Below are 21,581 nucleotides of genomic sequence, written 5' to 3' on the forward strand. Positions count from 1 at the left end.
CCTGCTAGCCTGAGGCGTGTGCTGGTAGGATAACGTAGTGTAAGCAGGAAAGCTGATGCTGGCTGCTCTGGAGCTTTGGAGCTAGGCTGCTGCTGTTGGGAGGCACTGGATCAGGGCAATAAAGAAATGAAAGCAATCTGCAGTTGATTATACCAATAAGATAAGGGAGATGGATTAAAAAGAACATGTAACGTATTACCTAGCAAGAGAAAAGTGTTGACTAGGTCTGCCCATAGTAGAGAAACGATTGCACCGGCTTTGCTTTTGGAGGAAAAGTGCTGCTATTTTTATTTTGGAAATCAAGAGGGAACCTTTCACCATCAAATAATTGATTCTCCTCTGTCCCTCCCCCAAACTGGTCATGCATGGGATGTTATTCCATAAGCAGCTTCCTCCTTGAGCAAGAGAAGGTGTTTCTTGTTGAGATGTGTAGAGCGGAGCCAGGGGCAGTCCTGTGAACACAGGAGAAGACACAGTTCACTGGTCCTTGACTTTTAACCAAAAGGCAGGGTGCGCATTGAGGGGCATCAAGCACGAAATAAACTCGTGTTGGGCAGCTTCAGGTGCTGCCTTCAGTGGATGTTGGTGACTTTTAGTGCCTGTCTGCTGAGTTCAAGGACAGGTGAGGAGGTGTGGTAGATTCAGGACACCCATGTTTGGTTGTTTAAGCTATTGCTCCTGGCTGTGCCAGCTGGTGCACTAGTGACAGGCTGGTCCTTTCCTCTAGGATTCATCTGTCCACTGTGTAGAACTGTTAATGCTCTTTTTAGAGGATGTTTGGGGCTCCCCTGGCTTCCTGTCTCAAAACTCTGTCTGTAACGATTGTGTGGGTCAAAATCTCCAGAGAAAGCCCCTCCATGGGAACACCAGTTACAGCCAAGTAGCAAAGCAGGGAACCTGTGGCGGGAAAGGCTGGTTACAGAAGTTTGTGGGGACACCTTTATGTCCATCCCATTACAGATGGGGAATCTGAGGCACGGAGCCACGTCTGGGTGGGTGTTCAGGGTCCCTCATGGGACCACCGGCAACTTGGGGGCTTTTCCTGCCTGCCCTGCGTCCAAAGCCCCATCAGTGGCTGTGGGCTGCTGGCCTCTTGGCTTTAGCTGCCTCCTGTGCACATGGACGCTGTGCTGAGCACATGGTGGTGCGTTGATTTGAAACGCACGATGCCCCTGACACCAGGTTTTATGCCCCCAAGCCACGACAGCCGGCGGCTTTGCAATTCCCTTTAACGTAACCATTTCCTTCTGTGTCCCTGTCATCGCAGGGGGTGTGTCGTCGGGCCGACTTTACACTTCGACACCGATGAGCTCGACTTCGGTGACATCTCCTTTGGTGAGTGTTCCCTGCGCTGGGACACAGCGGGAGGGATCTGTGTGCTCCAAAATGGAGCACTTGAACGTAAAAGCATCCAGCACTGCTCATGTTCTGCCACAACAGCCTCTTCAGGGTGTGAACTGCAGGTGCCTCAGGTAGCATTTTGCCATTGTGGGATCAAATAGAACCAAGTATTTTCTGGTGTCTCCGTCCTCGTTTAAAAGACAGATTGTGCCAAGGAAGGTGGCAATCTTCATGGAATGGAATGATGACCCTCCTCTCTCCAAATTACTATACCTTTGAAATTACAGGGCTTCCAGGCAAAAATATGGAAAAGGAATAACAGTTCTTTACTAGAGTATATCAGGATAGCACAGACAACAATGCAATGCCAGAAGTTTCCAACCCGCCAAGTCCCGTTTTCCCCTTTGGTGTAGTTATGATCACAGGCTGGAGGAGCTGTGGGCTCTGGCAGGGCAGTGATTCCCTCCCAGCCGGCACGGGCAGGGAAGGAAGGAGGAAATCGCTGCTTTTGCAAACTACGGGCAGCAGGAGATCTGGGCACTGGCAATCGGGAGCAGGCAGAAGCGGGGAAGGCGGGCAGGTTCGATCACGGTGCTGAGCCCGGCGTCAAGCGCACGACGTCCCGCAGCAGCACGCTGCCGACCTTCCCGAGCCCCGGCGGAAGGACGGAAAGGTCTGCCCCCTGCAAACCTCGGCTCCGACTTCACAACCGCCCGCGGCATCACGGCACAGCTCCCAAAGAGCCCCGGATGGAAAAGCCCACCCGCACAGCCGAGACCACCCCAAACCCCCTGTATCTCCCTTCCCGGACCAAGGCCAAAATTCACTACGAAACCTAAACTCGTAACAATGAAGTTGTTGAACGTTTTAAGAAAACGAATTGCCTTTCCTGAGCTGCTTCTTCCCCACCCTGCATCACCACTGAGGCACTTGTTAAGTTGCCTTTTGAATAAATGAAACAAGAAAGGCAACAGGTAGAAACGCATTCCTAAGGTCTCTTCAGCTGAAGGCAGCTGTTGTATCTTTGCTTCTGTTTAACTGTTGTTGACTGTTGTCTGCATGTGGTGACCTCAGTCTCATTTGAGGTTTTGACATCTGTGTTTGTCCCTTTTGTGCTTCTCTTGCCTCCCTGCTGGAGTCCCTGCTGGAGCCGGCAGTGATTACTGTTGATGGGCACAGAGAAGCTCTGGGCTGCGCCTGCAGTTGTTTTTTCCCCCATCTGTGTTCAAATGACTCTTGGTGAGCAGGCCTGGGGAGAAGTCTCCTCCCCACAGAGCTGGCCAGCCAGTCCACTGCAGAGCGGGTTGTGGCTGGTGTCCGGGCTCTGCAGGACATCCCCACCATGCGTGGCAGTGTCTCTGGCTTTCCAATATGGAAAGCAAATCTCAGAGTTAAGGTGGGGTAAACCCTTGCAGGCAGCAGTCACAGTGAGTAGTATGGGTGCGATGTCCCCGCTTGTTGGGTCAAGGCTCGGGTTTGCCTCCAGCTGAGTGGGCTCTGAGCTGTCACATGCCCAGTCTGTTTGGCCCAAACCAAAAGACGCCTTAAGAATTCTGCAGAGAGAAACTGTGTTAGGGTGCTTTGCATCACGTTCTGGTTCCTGATTCCATCCTCACTTTGTTTTGCTGTAGCTTCTTCTCAATGACGACTCACTGTTTATATATCTTGAAAACGGTAGGAGTGTTGGCAGACTTAACAGGGAATTTTACAGTTTGAATTTTCAGAGGAAATGCTCGGTCTGGGTGCACAGTCATCAGGGAGAAATAACTGGTGCTGGTTTGGGGCAGGTGAGGGAGCTTCTCCCCATCAGAAAGAGAGAAGCTTGCAGTGTTGAGCAGGGCTAAGAGCAGGCATTTTCAAGGCTGCAGTCTGGAATCAGTGTTAAAGGGAACTAAGTGACGACTAATTCCTCTTGCAGCTTCTCAGTAATCTGTAGTTCAGATAATAAAGAGCCAAACTCCAATCACGCTTTCACCCTACCAGGGTATTCCCACCAGGAGTCACGACATAACTGGTGCCTAAACGGATATTTGTGTCCTTTTCCTAGGCTTTCCCTGCACCAAGACCTGTCGCCTCACTAACACCTCGCGGGTGCCCGTGACGTTCAAGCTCCGCGTGTCGGACGATGGCACTCAGCCTGCTGTTAGCAGCTTTGATCAAATACTCAGCGACAGTGACCCCTCCTGGAGGGAGGGAATTCATTTTTCTGTGAAGCCACGGGAGTTTACAATGAATCCCAGCGAGAGGACCCTCCAATCCCAGGAACACCAGGACATCGAGGTATGGGAAGAGTCCAGCCACACACACTTCAGCAGCGGGTCTGAAGCTTCACGGGAGTGTGGGAGGGCTTTAGCTCTGATGCCAGCTCTGATCATCGTGTGAGCGAGGATCTGCACTGGCGTGGGGCCTCTGTGAGCTGGGTTACTCGGGACGTTCCTGAAGGAGCACTGATTTGTTTCCAAAATCACAAGCTGAGATCATGTACCATATGGTCAAGTACTGAAGGCATTTTGGTGTTTTTGAGAGCAATGTCTTCGATTGCAAGTGGGCAGAGGACGGACGAGGACCAAAGGTGGCTGTTAGAGAGATGTCATTATATAAAGCAGTTTGCTTTTCTTCTTGGTCTCATTTCTCCTGTCCTGGGGAGTAGAATGATTTGTGTTCACTGCAGGGATCTCCAGTGAAGGCAAAAAACTCTGCAGCCATGAACTGCCCAGCACCTGCTGGCCCACGCTTTGCCTTCAGCTTCCCGCTGTAAAGCTGAACTCATTCTGTTCAAGTCAGGAGATTTCCTCTGCATTTATGTCATTGTAGTCAGATGAAAATTTGCCCCTTAATTTGAATACGGTGCTGCACAGAGCTTTAGTCTAATGTTTTCATTTAGCTGACCTATGCCCCGATAGCAAGGTGTGCTTAACAAATCTGGTATTTGCCAGACGGCTTCTGTTACTCTTAGAGACTGTGCTCTCCACATGGAGCGGCAGAAGAATTAAGGCAAAATCCTCCCTTTTCTTACCACAAAAACTGGAGGACATCACACGTGAGTCGTGAGCTTTTGTAAGGAAGAATTTACTGCTCTTCTCTTCCACCAGGTGACCCTGTGTTCCAACACTGTGACGGAATACAACCGGAAATTGCTGGTGGACCTGGAGTGGTTTGGCAAGGGAGTGGCATCACTGATCATCAAGGCCAGGTACCAGCACTTCCCTGGCCTCCCCCAGCACACTGCCTTGCACAGGGTGTGCTGGCTGCGGCTCCCAAGGAGACGTGTTGTTTAATGACCTCATGTTCTGCCCAGCTGGACATGAGAACAGCAGTGCTTGAAAAGCAGCCTGTGGTGAAAAGGAGCCCTGCTGACAGCCCAGCGTGGTCCTGGGTCGTTTTCTAAAGGGACCAGGAATGATATCATTTATTGACCTGGTGCTTGAGGTGAAGCAAATTTCCCAAGGGCCTCCTCGCCTTCTTCCTGCAAGAGGTGGAGTTGTGCTGGGTTGCAACCAGCCCGCGTTGGCTTGGGGCACACCAAGCAGTCTGCTGAGGGTCAGGGTCTGGTTCTGTTAACGAGGGCACGTGACAGTGGGGAAATGGCTCACAGCAAGAGAGGTGAGGGCAGGATCTTAGGAGGGGAAATGAGTCCTTGATGTGGCAGGTCAGCTCTATTTTTTCCCCTTCTCTCTGCTTCCTGTTTTGAGCTTTGATGTTCTCAGGCTTAAAGCAAAAGTTGTTCTTGCTCCAGCAGAATTCCATCCTGCTGTGCTGCTCTAGGTGTCGGTTTAATGACAAGAGGGATGCAGTTCCCTGGTGCTGTTCCCACTCCCAGGCAGAGCCATCTCGTCAGTGCCTGGGCTGCCATGTTTGAAAAGCAAGTGCAATTGGGGACAGTCAGTGTTTGGACCTGTGGAGTGAAGGACCAGGGGAGTTGTAGGAACTGGGAGGGAGTGATCTCCCACTCTGTGGGGCAGGTGATGTCTCATGCCCTCCAAGGCTGGGGCAAACAGCTGAGTTCTCAGGCAGGGAAACAGCACCATGGGAGAGAAGGGAGTCATTTTTACTGAGACACTAGAGTCGTGTGTTCCTGGAGCCTTAATGAGCACTGATCCCTGTTGGGAAGGCTCCCCCAGAGCTCATGGATCACTGGGACTGTTACAGGAGTTCTTGCAAACCTTCTTGAGTAAAGGAGGGGCTGAGGCAGCTGTGGGACCAAGTGGTCTGCCTGGGGCACTTGGCAGCCTCTGGGTGCTGCCTCTCAGGTTTTGCCCCTCCTCGACAAGACATGTTTGAGTGGGAAGACTTTGCAGGCAATTTTTCACCATAGGGCTGTTAAATGTGTATTTGACAGTGACAAAGGTGTTGTGCTCCATTTCACAATCTTTGGGGGTCAACGTTCTCCATTCTCTCAGTATCTCTGATTCCCTTGGGGTCATCTCTTTGCCCAGATGTTTCGTTCCTGAGCTGCAAGTGTACCCCCAAAACCGCGGATTCCATGAGTGCGACCTGAAGGTGCCATTCGAGAGGAAGTTCTTCATTTGGAATAACACCCACCTTCCTGGCTGCTACGGGCTTATTCCCCAGGTTTGGCATCGCATCCACCTCCTCCTGTCAAATATTACTGTGGAGATTATTAGGGGGGAAAAGGGTTGGGATGAGACCTTGGTGGTTTCTATTCAGTCTTAAAGATCTGCTGAGAACAGGATCCTACCTGAATGTAAACTTTAGGATGCAGTTTAATCTCTTGAGGAAAGAGCTTACGTTCTAGTCTTCAGGGTGTTTTCTTGTGGGAGATCTTTGAGGGTTGTGAAAAGCTGCTGCATCCACAGACACCAGTGCCTGTGCTGGCAGCCTCCTTGCAGAACCCCCTGAGAATGCTAAGCCTACAATTCTTGCACCTTGTTTGTGCCTTTTACCTTTGTCCTGGGGATTTTTAAAAATGTGTGTAAGTTGCTGTTGGGATGGATGTTGAGGAGTTTAAAGTTTCTTCAGAGGTCCCTCTGAAGCTGGATTTGATTCTGTCCCTTCTAGGAACCCGAGGAGGACTCTCCTGTGCTCTACTCCAGCCCCAGACCCTGTGGGATTGTCCAGCCTCGGAGCACTGCAGAGATTCCAGTTATGGCTGAAATCCAAACATTGGGCAAGCATTGCACCGATGTTTGTATCGGCGTGTTTGGGGACGCAAGAAACCCACTGGTGAGTGCAAGGGGAGGTGTGTGCCTTTGTGCAACTGGTCCTGGCAGGGTGCACAGTGTGCGGGGATTCTTCCGGGGAAAAGAGGCACAGGCTGCTGTGGAGAAGGACAGCAGGGACTGGTGGCATAAACAGCTCGTGCCTTATAGGTGGCAATGTCAGTGTCTGACCCAGAAGGTAGTTCATCTAAGCTGGAATTGAGGATCATTTTAATTACTCTTTAAAGTGCTATTAGCTTTGGAAACACCTTTTTTAAAATGTTACCTCTCAGCACAAAAGAGGATGTCAGAAGATTTCTGGGAACCTTGAGCTTTCTGTAGAAGAAAGGAAAGCTGGCATTTGAAGAGTAGTTGCAAGGATTTAAACTACATTCAAACATGGAAATGGTGATGCCAAATTCCCTGGATGGCACCAAACATCTGAACCTGGGCCATTGTGGCACTGCATGTAAACCAGTCAACAGGGAGGACAGGCAGTGCAGGCTGTGCCAGGGAGCCTGAAGTTTGACTAAACACTTGCTTTCAACTATCAGGCTGCTTACCTTAAAGAGAAGGGTTTCTCCCCACCAGAATAACCAGTTGTTTAACTGTCAGCCTGATCTTAACTAGAGATTTCTTGCAAAGCTTCTACCTTTGGACCAATAATTTGTAGTTTGAAAGTTTCTCTTTACTTAATCCTTTTCAATTTGGAGGTGAATACATAAGTTTGGTTTTTTTTCCCCCCAAAATCCCAGGATTTCAGCTGGAAAATGGTAGCTGTCCCTAAAGAAATAACTTGAGCTGGGTTGAGCTGTTTAAGCCTTTTTAGGTTTCCCTGTTCGGGTTTGATTTTTTTTTTTTTTTAATCTTTCTTGCCTGCTTTCTGTAACAGAGAACAGAACTACAGAGCTTTGGACGGCCGTCAGCAGTCTACATAAGTCCAAGGCTGATAGAGTTCGGCAGGATCCCAGTGCTAAGGCCTAATTCACAAGCTTTTGGCCTCTTCAACGAAGGTCTCATCGATTTAGACTTCAGGCTAGAGATTGTAAGTATCTGTGGGGCTGTTTTCCAGGGAAATTGACTGGTTGACCTTACAAGCAGCCATGACTTGGTTTTTATATGCATCGGCCTGTGTGAGAGGAAGCGAGATACTCCAAGATTCCATCTGGGTGAGGCAAAAGGAACCTGGCTCTGGAGTGGTTTTAGCTGGGGCACTCCTCAGTGAAATCAGGTGCAGAGATGTTGGAGCAGAAATTCGTCTGGATTGTGTTGACAAGTTCTCCCATAATTTTATGGAAGGTCTTTAGCTGTGTGTGTCACGGTTTTTGAGCTCTGAGATCAAGAGAAACCTGTGGTCCTTTGCTCCTCGGAGAGCATGGGTTTCCCTGTGCTTTCCCTGTGCCATCTACATTTGCTTTGTGCCAAACTGCTGTTCATGGTAGAGAAGAGGGTGTGAGGTCTGTCCTCAGACTGCTGGTGGGGAGGCAATTTTCACACCTGCTGTGGGTCAGGCCAGTTGGGCTGTCCACACAAAGACATGTGTGGGGGTTGTGCACCCCCCCAGCCTGTGGTCTCTGTGCCTTTGAAGAGCATCTTTGGGGACCGGCTGCAGAGAATGGCTGTTTAATATGTGAAGGCTGCACAGGGCAGAGGAGCTGGGGCTGCTCCCCTGGCAGGGAGAGCAGGGCTGCTGCAGCCAGGAAGGGCTTGTAGGCTGGGCCTGGGGCTGGGTGGGATGTCTGCTGGAGGGGGAGATCTCTGAGGGGCTTGAGGTTTGCTCTTCTCCATGCTGGGTGTGTTGAACTTGGAACTGGTTAAAACCTGATCCTGTGGACTTGTTTGTGTCTGTGGATAAAGCATCAGGCCATGTGGGAAAGTCCAGCCACAGCCTCCTGAGCCAAGGAGGAGGGGCATGATTTTTCCTCTTGCTGCTTTTCCTGCTGTTTGGGGGATAGATGTAACCTTAAAGTGAGGGATTTTTCCAGGACAGCTTTCTCGAACTACACAATGAAATTCTGCCTTCCACCTCTTCAGGGAGCAATGCACCTTGGCTGGGTGGGCCTGGTGTGTAAAGGATGGGCTTCACGTGCTCGTTCCAGGGCTGGACCTGCAGAGCTGTGTCTGTACAGCTGTGCTGGTGCGGGGCCTTTCCTCCCTCCTTTGGGCAGCTTCCAGCTCTCTTGGCCAATCTGTGAAGACCATGAGAAACCAGAGGACACGAGTTCTTAGGAAGAGTGGGCCATGCCCACTGAGCACATGTCATCCAGTTTTCCCTCTGCTTCCTTCTTTCCTGCTCTGCTGTAACCATTCAGAGGTGACTTTTCCAAAGCAGAAGGCCCTGGGGCACCTCTCTACAGCGGATGATCAGTGGGAAGTGAGGGCCTCGGTCCTTTAGGGGACGTTGAAAAGCATTGAGGGCCTCTTGGGAAAGGATAGTTTGGTGTTGGGGTTTTGCTCAACTGGTTTTGCGGAGATATTCTTCAGGCTCTCAGCAGTGTCCTCCAGCTGTGTGGTTTCTGGAGTGGGATTTGAGCCGTCATGACTTCCTCTGGCCCTGAGCCTTTGTGAGAAGCCAGGAGAGAGAAAGCAGCTTTCCTTGGCACACACTCCAGAGAAGGACTGGGGAAGGAACACTCTCCTGAGGATAAGCGTCCCTTGGGTTGGGCAAAACTGGGTTAATTAGGTGAGAGTCTGTTAAAGGAGGGGAAAATACAGGTTGTGTAAGCTCTGCTGTTCCCCAGTACTGCAGCTTAAATTTAGGGAAATTAGGCCTTTAGGATTTTTATCCTCCCCTCTTTAGTCTTCTCCTTTTCTTACACCCCATAAGAGACCAGGGTGTATGGTTTCCATCCTAAATGCATGTTATGCTTGTCTTACAGGCTTATAAACCTCACTGCTATGTTATTGAACCCAGGGAAGGAGTGATCCCCGCCAGGGGTGAGGTTCCTGTGACTGTCACAGCAACCCTGGATGACACTGGGGTTTTTGCTGATGCTCTCCAGCTGTTCATTGGGAACAGACTTTGGACCACCTCCACCCTCCTGGCTTTTGGCACTGGCACCACAATTGTCATAGACAAACCATTTGCCCCGGAGCTCAACTTGGGATACCAATTCAGGTAGGAGATCTCCCACTCCCACCTCTCCTTCTGTCTCAACAAGGAGCAGTTTTGCTGTAGTCCTTCAGGCACGATCTTCTTCAGTGTTCAAAGACCCTGACTCCTTCCCTGAAGGCAGAGATACCTTTAGAGACATGTGATGGCCAGTTGAGCGTTGCTAGGTACCCTCAAAAACCACTGAAAGAGAAACCAGTTGCTCAATTGCCACTGAATTGCCTTCAGTTCTAACACATCTATGTCCTCACTTGGTCAAGTAATAGTCTCGCAGGCTCCCCCAGAACAAAAGGTTCCCAAAATGGCGCCTGGATGAGGCGGGCCCTCCGTGTGGCTGCGGGACCAAGGGAAGATGGCATCGCACCCTTCCCTTCCGAAATGGCACCTGCCAGGCAAGCAGGGGCCCTGGGAACAAAGAGACGGGAGGGTGACGACCCCCCTGGGAAGGCAGGAGCCCGCAGAGCAGTTCCAGAGGCAGATGGAAACTTGCTGGTTTGTGTGGGGCCTGCAGTGCCGCTGCCAACGCTTCCTCACGCTGCTCGTGGGCTCTGCTGCTGCCCTGCCTGCCCAGGACTGATGCTTGTGCGGGAGGCCAGAATGTTAGGGTGCCCTCTCAGGTGCATCACCTCTGGGTTTGACCGGCAGCCTCAGGATGGCCTAAAATATTAGCGAGGCAGCATGATCAGAGGTGTTTGAAAAGCAAAACTGTTTTAATTAAGGTGAAAATAAAAAACCGTGCCAAAAAAAAGAGAAGAAGCTATGCCAAGTGCAAGGAGGACCTTTGCACTTGCTACAACACCCCAAAAATGCCCTGAGGATCTTCCTCTATTCTCTTAAGTTTGTAACAATCAAGGCCGGATTCTTGGCATCCTGCCCAATAGAAATAGGAACAGGGCTTGAGGCACAGTCTCAAAGATCCAACAGCTGTCTCCGTCCTGGCACAAGGCCAAAAACGGTATCAAAATCTCTGGGTTTTACCTCATGAGTGAAACAAAGAATGGAACCCAAATCCTTCCCTTAAATGGAAGCCTCCTTGCCACTGTGGGGCTGCAAACCCTACCAGGTGAGGTACACTTCTACACAGGACCTTGCTCATTTTCCCATTGCCAGCGGAGTTTGCAAAGTTCACTTCAAAACAGTTTCTGATTGCGAAATGAAGTTTCTACAAATGACCACCGGTGCAAAACCAAAGCTTCTATGAATGAGAGAGCCCCTGCTCCCCTGGTTTCCTCTCCTAGAGCAGACAGGTGATTTCTAGAAGCTTGCTGGGATCGTCCAGAAACTTCCTTCGCGCTGGCTTTTAAAAATGCCTGCAATCATACCCCCGCACACAAGGGCCTCAGGTGCAGGATCTCAATGATTCAGTAACAGTTTTGGGTGCAGATTAATACAAAATACAGTAACAGTACGAATCACCCCAGAACACACATTTTGGCGGAAAACACCAGATCCTGTTAGCCTGGCCTGGAAAATGCTACATTACCATGAGAATCATATTCCTCTTTGCAATAACGACATCAGGAGGGCAGCTTATCAGACACTGTTCCCGGTCCACATTAAGAGCTGGAAATGAAGACGGTCTCCAAGCTATTCACAGCTCAGAATCCTCCGTGGGAGCAATCTGATGACCAGGACAACAGCTACTCCCATACTATTTTCCATTCTGGTTTCTCTTCTAGCCTCCTTCCCTGTGCTCGTCAGTTCAGACTAACAAATGGGGGCCACCACTTCCATCAGCTCTTCTGGAAGGTGGAATGTAACAGGCCAGCTGGGAAGGAGGGCCGGAGCACCTCAGCCCACAGTAGCCCCACGGCCAAACGTGATTCCCAGAGGCCCAAACGTACGGCCCCCGCGTTTCGGCTGGAGCCGCTGTCAATGGACCTGAAGCCAGGAGAGTCTGTGGACATGATGCTGCGAGGCTTCTCCCGCAAGGCGCAGGTGAGGTCCCCACCACGGGCCGAGCTGGGGAAGCATCAGATCCCCTCCCCTGGGCTCGTTCCACCGTCCCTTGACATTTGCCTGGGGAAATGAGCAGGGGCCTTCAAGAAACTGGTTTAAGACCACACGTTTCTGTGGCAGCACCACTTACTTTCCTTGCTGGTCACCATCAGACCAGCTACAGCTTTATTGTGATTCCACAGCCACCAAAACCTAGTGCTGATCCCGAAGTAGGGGTAGAAGGAAATATTGCTCTTTTGGGGCAGACAGCGTTGCATGCTTAGTCAGCAAAGAAGGACAGAGAAATAAGTTAGTAACACTTAGACTAGGAGCCCAAAAAGAAAGTGAATTAAACAAGTGCCAAGTGGTTTTTCTGGGGTAAGCACAGAGTAAACCAAAAGCCATATGAAGGGGGGGAGTTTCTCACAAGTGCCTTTTGTGCTTAGTGGGGTGCAGTGCTACAGACAGTTGAGTGCAAAATAAATAAGCTGCATCACTGGAAGAAAAGCGGGCAGTGACCATAACTCTGTGGCAGGAATAGGGCGCGTGGTGGGTGGTGGGTGCTGAGCCAATGCTGGGCATTTGCTGGATGCCCTGCCACCACCCACTGGTGACAAGTGACTCTTGCATGCAGGTGGTGCAGAATTACGCCATCTGCGAAGCTGTCATTGGGACAGGCGGCTCGATGAAGAAGATAATAGAAGCAACCATTACCTGCGAGTTTATTGATCCCACTATAAATATATCAGCCAGACAATTCTCTTTCCGGGTGGAGAAGGTAAGTAAGTGTCTGGATTGCATCCTGGCATTGAACAGCATGGCTGAGGGCGGGGTGTGCTTGTGTAAAAGCCCCTCTTTACCCTTCCTGAGGCACTTTGTAAAGTGAGGGGAGATGCTTTTAGAGATGAGACTGGTATTTAACGTCCCCAAAGTAAAACTGCAGTTACAGCTGCACTGCCAAGGAGGATCGTGGCCACCTCCAGAGAAATGCCAGTTTCTCTGCTCACGGTAAAGGGAGGTTTCTGAGGATCCTTCAGGGCACGGTGATGTCTGTACACCGATGCTGTAGGAAAGCAGGGAAAAAATGGAGATTCCTGTGAATTCCTCAGGCTGACAAGGAAAAACCCAGCATCTCCTGTGTCTCTTTGCCTTCTCTGCTGTTGGCATGAATGCTGTATGGTATAGCTATATGGTATAGCTCTGTGCATTTCCCTAAGCCTCACCTGCTTCAAAGCACCCCCAGACACCCTGCAGCTGCAGTGATGATAACACTGAGGCAGAGCAGGTGCCCTTTAGTCTCGGGATCCCAACTCCAGCATCATGCTTCCCTCTCAGTAAGTTGTCTGAAAAAGAGAAGATGTTTCATGAGTTGCTTTCTGTAGTTTCAGGCCTCTCCTCTGGTTCCCAGGTTTCCACTCAAGTACAGAATCCCTGGAACAGGCAGTTCCGATGTAATTAGAAGCTTTTCAGCTCTCCCTGATTCTGCCTGGGTTCTGCTTGACGCCACACACGCAAACTGATTTATTGCATACTATGGCACCTATTTGATACCAGTACATGCAGAACTAGTTTCCCAAACTCCCTGGTTTCGCTAAACCATGCAGGAAGCCCAGCAGAATGCAGACAAGGAAGGAAGAGCCTAGGCTGATCATAGCTTTGAGACCACAGACACCTTGTCCCTGTAGCAGGGACTGCAGGACGCATCCTGCAGACAAGCTGCTTTATGAGCCAGTCAGGTTGTAAGAAATGGCTGTATGTGAGTGAAGATCATCTAGTGCTGCTCTGTGCAATAGAGAGACAAAACTGGAGACAAATGGTCTGGAATCACTTTCTGCTTTAGATCTTGTTCAAGCAGCTGCCTCCTCTCAGGGCCCCATTTCCTCATCTGTACCTGGGAGTGTTTCCCTGTCCCCCAGAGGGTGCTGTGGTTTCTAAACATGAAAAGCATCTGCTGTAAAGAAAAATCTCCTGGAAGTGTAGAAACAAATAAAAAGGGTAAATGGAAATGTGTGCACTTCTGGGACTGAAAACTGCGAGATGCAGCAGAAGCAGGTCTGTGACTAGCTGAGGTTGTTTTTCCTTGTCTCCTGTTTGTGTAGAAACCCAGTGATGTCCTGACTCTGCAGTACCAGCCTTTGGCTATAAAGAACACCTGCCGGCTGCCACTCGACCTTATGCTCTACTTGGAGCAGCCGTTTCAGGTCTGCAGTGAGGACCAGCAGCCACTCCCACATGGCCAGGTGAGCAGCCCCGGACTCCTGCAGTGGGGTTTGAAGAGGAGGGACGCGGTGATGCACTTCTGTTGGGACGTCCTTAAGTCAAGAAGTTTAATCTGTAGCGTCAGCAGTGGGATGGCCTGAAGTGCATCAGCAGAGCTGCTGAAGGAATCAAAAACTTATCTGAGTTGAGAAGATCCACCCTGGCTCTCAGGCACAAGGAGAAGGGAGCAGGCAACTAGGTCTGGGCAAGCCATGCCGTGAAGGTGTCTCCTGGAAAGCATCCCAGCTCTCCAGCAGCCACCCCTTGTATTGCTGCTGAGCACAGAAACGTGAGCCTGAGGGAATCCTGGACTCGAGTGTGGTGCCCGCAGTCAGACCCTTGCTGTAAAGAAATGAACGATGAACTGAGAAGCCCATGCTGGTGTCACACTTGGAGCATTTACTGGTTCATGCTGTCAGACCTTGGGATGTCATCCCACAGGTGACTAATTACTGTTCATCTGCTTGCAGCCTGTGACAGTGGACGTTGGGCAGACCTGTCACCTCTACATCGCATTTGACCCAGCTTATGGACGGGATTTTAATAGCTGGAAAACAATGAAGATCCTGAAGATAGAAATGGTCAGGGGCCATCCTTATGTGGAGCGTATCACCCTTTGCGGGGAAGCCCACTTCCCAAATCTCCAAATCCAGCCCAGCACCCTGGAATTTGGCTGCATCGTGGCTGGCACGAAACAGGAGCGTTCTCTGGAGATGACCAACTGCAGCCCACTTCCCGTCAAGTACCACTGGTCATTCCAGATGGACGACCATGTGAAGAAGTTGAGGTATGTGCACCTTTGCCCTGTCCTTGAAGCTCTTCTTCCTGGTGTCCTGTTAGTACTTTGCAAAGAACAAAGCTGTTTGCCTAGGAGCTGACAAACTGCTTCTGCCTTGTCCTTGTGCAAATAACACTGACCGGCTGCGGTCAGGCTGGATGCTCAGGGAATAGCTTTGCCACCAATTTGGTGCTCCTTGTGGTTTCCCCTGGGAAGGAAAGCTGGGACAAAGGCTGCTTTCTCAGACCTCCGTGGCCTGAGGCACTGTCCACCCTGCTGAAGGGCTCCTAGTCCCAGCTGCCACAGTGCTGCTGGAGGCCCTTTTGGCCCCCTTGCTTTGGGATGGGTCCTCTCTGCAGGAGCTGCTCTCTGCTCCTTGCCTTCCTCCCTTGTGCTGTGCTGGAGGACGCCCAGAAAGTCCCAACACCAGAGAAAGAGCTACTTAGCAACTGGGCTGATGCTGAACCTCTTGTTACCTTCCCTTTCCTTCTTTTCTGAGACAACTCCTTTAGTGCCAGGACAAATTCTTTCCCAGGGGTCAGCTTTCAGTGGACACCTTGGATTCCTCACGACCCTCTTTTTGTGACACTTGTTACTCACTTTGACTTTTCCCCACTGCAACATGTCCCTTATAGGTTCTGTACTGCTTGACAGCAGGACTTGTTCATCACATCTTCTCCTATCCCTGCCTCTCGCTCCACTACTTTAGAGTGAAAAACATTGTCTGGGCACCATGGTCCTGGGAAGTTGCCTCAAACCATTCATTAAAACTAAAGAGAGTGGAACAGATGATTAGGGATCTCTTGGGGGTTATGGTGAGAGAGCGCCTCATGCAGAAATGAAACCCAGCCCCAGATAACAAGCTACAAAGCTAAAGACAGTTTTTCTTTGGGGAGCAGGCACTGAATGCCTGTCTGGGAATGGAGCATCCAGGTTGTGTTTGACTGTGTGGGAAGCACTTGTATCTCAGCAGGGTGACAGGCAGGCACGGCACAACTTTGTCCCTCACGTGGCATTAGAAACACAAGCAGAGTTACCCTGAGCACCTGCTTCAATTTAAAATGGGGAATGTGACCTGAGTCACCTGGGAGTGCTGGAAAATGTCAGCCAACCTCCCCAACACTCCCAGGGAAACATTCCTGATAAATACCTGGTAAAGCCGCAGAGTTTCTGGCGTTGGGCGCTGGGGGGGCTGTGCCGGCTCATCACTGGCTGGGTCTGCCCCTTGGTGCCTCAAATCTCCCCTTTTTCTTGCCTTCCCTGTCTTTTCCTCTCCCACTGTGGTTTTTTGCATCCCCACGAGGTGTGAATCCATGTCCTCTGTAGTTCCTCACTGCGAGCAGTTGCAGCTGCCTGCACCACTGCTACCTCAGTGTCAGCCCTGGGCCACCTTTAGATGGGACCTGCTCCAGCCTGGATTGGGAAGGGCTGGATCAAACCATTTCTCAGTTCAACGCACCAGCACCCACCCCGGGGCTGCATCCTGAGCAGGAGCTACTGGTGCAGGTGTCCTTTCCTCCCACTGCAGGTCCCTGTTCATAGTTACGTTCTTTTCCAGACATGAGCTTTGCCCACCTAAATTCCAACCCAAACCACCGACGATGGTGTCATTCCGTTTGGATAAGCCGGCAACTCAGTGGAGACGCTTCAGGATTAGAAAAGCGGAGGAGCCAGCCACAGCCCTGGAAGAATCACGGGATCTTGGCCAATCTTCAGGAGCAGAGGTAGATTTTCTTGTACACCTACTGCTTGTGTTACCTCCCTAGCTTGCCACCAACAAGTCCTGCTCGTGCTGACCTCCCTTTTTGCCGCCCTGCTGTCCTGTGCCCTGAGAGCGGGCTGGGCAGCAGGGCCGGTGGCTGGACATGGGGTGTGTGGGAGGGAGAAACAGGAGAGTTTTCCTTGGAGAAACCTGCTCAGATGCTGTGTTGAGTGTGGGTTTTTTGCCTTGTTTTCTTCACAATGTAAGATGAGGCTTTTGTCTGCATCATGATGATAGGACCTCCAGCTTCCTTCCCAGAGCAAGCTGTGATGAGTCCTGATCTCCATGTACCCTCTTCCCAAGCCAGCCAGACGACCTCTTTCCAGATCTCTCTTTTCACCCAAGAGCTGGTATCACAGTGGTGGCTCTGAAGCTGTCTTACAAAATGAGACTTTGCAAAGTGGCTGTCTCTTCTTCCTAGCATAGAAAATGGCTTGTTTTTCAGGTGCCACCACGTACTTGGAAGAAGTATTACGTCCCACCAGGGTTGGAGGGAGTCACCTTTTTCATGGACTTAGGGTACACTCCCCTCGAAACTGAGAAGGTAAGAGGGAATCTGTCTCACTCCCACTTTTCCAGTGTGGCAAGCAGGGCTGTAGCTCCCAGTCCCACTGGTGGCCCTCAGCATTGCCCACAGCGGGGCCTCACATCCCTCCGGACCCATCGCAAAGTGCTGCTGAAGCAACTGGTTGTTAGAGAGGCTGTGCAGGACATGTTGTAGGGCTGCCCAAGGACGCTGTGCAGCACCGATGGAGGGCATTGCTCCCCTTGGACCTCATCAGGTGGTCCTTAGGAAATTTTTGCTGGAGCACGTTGAGAAAGCAGCATAGAAATCAGAGCGGGGTGGGGAAAACCTCAGGAGTCAGATGAGCTGGGCTGGAATCCTTCCCTGAGCTCCAAGAGCTCTGGCTCTGAGTCGCCTCCTTTTCTAAAAGCAGTAAGAAATGCTTTTTAAGGGCAAGTTGTGCATCAGAGAGAATTTCTACTGCCAGGACACATCCCAGTTCACTTTAATGTAGTGTATTAATTAATGCATTGATCTGCGAGTATGGGAGAAGATTTTCCCCATGGTGTTCCCTCCACTGGTCACTGGCATGGATACAAGATGAGATTAGGATGATTCTGGCTGTATTTGAGGAACAGCCCCCTCTGGCTACAGCTGCACTTTGCTCCAAGAAGCTCTTCTGCATCCAATTCCATGCTCAACACCTCAATCTCTCCTGTCCTCCGTCCAGGTTTTCAGTATCCTGCCGGTGTCGGGTGTGCTGCAGCCAGGAGAGACACAGCAGGCCTCCTTCACCTTCTTTGGCCTTCTCGACACCATCGCTCGTGTCACGGCGCTGTGCCACGTGGAGGGAGGCCCCACCTACAAGGTGAAGCTGACCGGGGAGGCCTCACGTGTCAGCTACTTGCTGAGCTCCCGGGAGGTTGACTGCGGCTTACAGGTACCCCACATGTTCCCTGGCACAGCTCCCTGCCCTGCAACCACGGCCAGCGGGTTCCTGCCCGCCTCAGTCCAGGCCTCCCTCCCCTTCCCAGCCCCTTTGTTGGCCTGCGGCTTGGAAGTACAACCTTTGAGGGACAAATCCGGCATTCAAGCTGGCTTCAAATGGTCATCTCCAAGCCTCCCCAAAATGTTGAGAAAGGTACCCTGAGAAACACTGCCTCCTGGGGCAGGCAGGGTCCCAGTGGGGATGCTCTGAGGGACATGTCCCTGAGACATCCCTCTGCTGATCCATTCCCAAAGCCTGACCTCCAAGGAGATGCTCTTGTATAAAGCTCTTGCTTAACCCACACAATAATCAGGGGAAGAATTTGGGCTTCCAGTCACTACAGTTGCAGAGACTGTCCCAGAAGAATCCCCACTTCACTCTCTTTCAGTTGAAAGCCCACAGATATTTTCAGCTGCTGGCCCTGTCTGTGTTACAAGGAAGTCTCCTTGTTGCATGCATGTTGCTTGCCAATACTTGCGTGCAGGTGCCTTTTCTTCTGGAATGCCTGTCTTAGAAATGCACTGACTTTTAGATACAATTCAATGGGGACAAAGTCATCGAAGCAAAAGAAAACTGTTCATTAGTAACAATTCAGCTGAGCCGGGTGTGTCTCCCTCCCCGAGAGCCGGGAGCTCAGCACACACACCCCTTTCACCAAAACGGCTTCTTTTATCCCTTTTTTACCCGGCCAGGGTGGTCCCTGTCCTCCTTCCCATTGGATGGTACTCGGGAACTTCCATTCTCTCTGACCGCCAACTCTTCTGTCCCCTCCCCTCTCATCCTACTGCCTTTCAGTCAGGTCTTCAACCCTGCCCCTCTCCCAGCTCACAGCAACACCCAACAACAGGACCTGAACAAATCCAAACAATCCAAACAACAACACGCAAGAACCAACAACTTCCTTTCTTTAACCTCCTAACTCTTGGATTCATCTCACGCACCTCAGTGCCACCTCCTTTGTTTCTCCTGGCAGCTGGTGACCCCTGAGAGCACAGAGGGCCTGTGTCCCCTGGTTCATTTATTACTGGCCCTCACGTGGTCGTCACCACATGTCTGTGTGCTGCCAGAGCTCCCTGGTCCTGTGCAGGTGCCCTGTGCCTGGGGCTTGCCCAGCTTCCCAAGGGCCCGTATCTCCTCCCTGGTCCCTGCTCCCAGGTCTGCTTTCAACCCCGGGAGAGAGGAAGGAAATTCCCAGCCGCAGGCCTGGGTCTGTAACTTCCTGCTCCTGTGCTTTCTCTCCAGATGTTTAATGAAATTCATCACACCACGGTCACCCTGGAGAACACCTGCAATATGGAATTCAACTGGGTGCTAAACCCTAGCACTGCAGACCAGGATCTGCCTGGTGTGTTTCTGGTCAAGCCCACCGCAGTAAGTAGCACAAGTGACTCACCCCAGCCCTGTGTCGGGTGGCCCAGGAGAGCGTTAAAGGGAAAAAAGAGGGGGCGGGGGGGGAAAGGGACAAAAAAGTCAGAGGGGAATACCCCAAACCCAGCCATGAGAGAGAGAAGGGTGTGAGCGATTTCTGCTGGGGGCAGAGAAGGTCAGACAAGTGCTGTCCTGATAGACTCCCCCACGGCCTTGGCTGGCGGGTGGCTCTGCTGTCTCACGGCAGACAGCGGCGGAAGGCACAAGTGTGTTGGTCACTGTCCCGTCCCGCTGTAAGGGGAGCAGAGGAGAATTCTTTTTGATAGATTTCTCGGGCGAAAATAAGGCACAAAGGCAGCAAATATTACATCTGGAAATTGGTAAAGAAAGGGTACGGCCCCGACCAGAAGGGGACAGAAAAGAGAGCAGAGAGAGACAATGGGAAACAGAGGGAGTAACAGAAGCCAGGGACAGAGCGGTACCGCTGGAAGCCTGGGGCGCTGTGTCGGCGTCCTGCTCGGCGGCTGGAGCAGGAGCCCGTGTGCGGCCAGCGCCCCGAGCGTGCTGCCGCGGCGGGCTGGGCGCGCTCCGCGCCCGCGGCAGGCGCGGCGGTCCCGCGGGCTGCGGCGTCCGGGCTCCGCAGCTGCGGCTGGGCACGGCCGGCGCGGCGGCTGCTCCCGCGGGGCAACGGCGGAGCGCTGCGGGGCCGTGGCCGGCGGGGAAGCGGCGACAGCGGGGTAGGCAGGCGGGGAAGGAGCGGCTCTGCAGGGAGCCGGGCCCTCCAGGTGCTCCCGGCACGACCACAACCAAAAATGGCGGGGGGAAACCGGCAGCGTTAACTGCTTTTGTGCGCCGAGATTCCTCCCGTAATTCAGCCCTTTTGGGAAGACTTAGTCAGACGGGCAAAGTTTGCCCGGGCTTCGCGGTCTGCCCTCCCCCAAGGGAGAGGTCGCTTGCAGCCCCCCCGAGACGGGGCCTGCCTGCATCTTCTCCTTGCAACCTCCTCCACGCCTGGAGTGTGTTAAGGCTCCCAACGCGACTGCAGCCCCTGTAGTAATTTTTCACCCCGTGTCAGAAAATGGATTTATAACATACGGTGAGGCACAAATAAAACTGGAATTGGTTCCCCACTGCGGCGGTGCGTGTCCTCCCACGGCCGGCTAGCCCCGACACGCCTCCACACGATCTATAGAAATGTGGGGTCTTGGCTGCCGACCTGCCCTGCCACGTTGGGAATGCGGAGGAAGAAAGACGGGACTCTCAAGAGGCCTGACTGCAAATTGGGTTTATTGGTAGGAAGGAGGGAGCCCTCAGCCTGCGACCGGTGCTTCAGGGAGACCCTGAATCTCAGGAGGGAGAGGGTTTTATACAGTGGCTGGAAACTCAGGGTGGCTACACGTGCAACCAGTGGGGTATAACTGGGGAGTGTCTACTGACGTAACAAGCATTAACATTAAATACCAATGATCCGAAGGAAGGAGGGGAAAGCTTCCAATCCAGCCAGTCGCCAGAGATCTCCCTTCGAAGCTTCTGGACCCGGGGGACAGGCCCTGGGTGACTGGCAGGGTGGGAGGGTTTCCCGACGAATGGTGGACAGGTAACCAAGGCGGGAAAGGTGAACCAAACAGGGGTTGTATGTGGGGCAGGCTGAGGGAGAAGCTTACAATTTGTAACAAAAAGGACCTAAAAATACAACGGCACTGAACCAGGGTACAAAGAACAACTATCTTACATTAAAACTCATGATAAAAACCACACCACCGCACCTCACAGTCACTCTGGGGACCCCGACGGCTGAGATGTCAGGCTGCTGGCGCTGGAGCGTTTCTGAGGGTCGCCTTACCCAGGCTGTGTGATCACACAGGACATTGTCCTTTGCCCTGCCTCCCCGTTGCCAGGGCTAAGAACCACTTACATAGCCCTTCAGTAGGCGTGCTGGTCCCTGCCTCCTGCAGCTTTGTGCTGTGCAGAGGCTTTGTGGGGCAGTGAGGGGGCCGGGGAGCAGCGGGGCTGGAGGAGCGATGAGAAAAATTTGCAGCGTCATCCCACCATTTGTCCAAGCTTCTCAGTCCTGCCTGGGTGTCTTTGAGCCGAAGCAGCACTCCTGCCTTTGTCCCTCCTTGCAGTGGGAAGAGGGAGCCGATTTGCTTTCCCATTTCTTCATGCCTGTCCTACAAGGGATGGGAGGAGCTGCTGGCCCTGCTGAGTGCGGGGACTTCTCTTCCATAGCAAAAAAAGCCTTTTCTTGTTGAGGCGGGCTCTTGCTGGCAGAGGGCGAACCCCATGAGCAGCAGAGCTGTGCTCACATCACATCAGGCTGTGCTGGGGCTGCAGGCAGATGAGCTCTTGGGAGGACACACTGCACCCCCGG

The 21,581-nt window shown here is 52.0% G+C and overlaps 1 protein-coding gene across 1 annotated transcript in view; it reads left to right on the top strand.

Moving 5' to 3' along the window:
* The window catches only part of LOC136296082 (hydrocephalus-inducing protein-like), a 73,158-nt gene that overhangs the window by 20,769 nt on the left and 30,808 nt on the right, over positions 1–21,581 (top strand). The window contains exons 12-26 of the mRNA XM_066194906.1: positions 1,268–1,335; positions 3,389–3,621; positions 4,434–4,534; positions 5,778–5,913; positions 6,361–6,525; positions 7,393–7,545; positions 9,380–9,618; positions 11,292–11,550; positions 12,185–12,328; positions 13,650–13,790; positions 14,280–14,596; positions 16,146–16,311; positions 16,795–16,893; positions 17,585–17,794; positions 19,085–19,213. Coding sequence (XP_066051003.1) covers positions 1,268–1,335; positions 3,389–3,621; positions 4,434–4,534; positions 5,778–5,913; positions 6,361–6,525; positions 7,393–7,545; positions 9,380–9,618; positions 11,292–11,550; positions 12,185–12,328; positions 13,650–13,790; positions 14,280–14,596; positions 16,146–16,311; positions 16,795–16,893; positions 17,585–17,794; positions 19,085–19,213 — 2,560 coding nt within the window. The remainder of the gene's footprint in view (positions 1–1,267; positions 1,336–3,388; positions 3,622–4,433; positions 4,535–5,777; positions 5,914–6,360; positions 6,526–7,392; positions 7,546–9,379; positions 9,619–11,291; positions 11,551–12,184; positions 12,329–13,649; positions 13,791–14,279; positions 14,597–16,145; positions 16,312–16,794; positions 16,894–17,584; positions 17,795–19,084; positions 19,214–21,581) is intronic.

This window comes from Chamaea fasciata, unplaced genomic scaffold, assembly GCF_029207755.1.
Source record: "Chamaea fasciata isolate MVZ Bird 193981 ecotype frontalis unplaced genomic scaffold, bChaFas1.0.hap1 SCAF_12, whole genome shotgun sequence".
NCBI classification, from domain to species: Eukaryota; Metazoa; Chordata; class Aves; order Passeriformes; family Sylviidae; genus Chamaea; species Chamaea fasciata.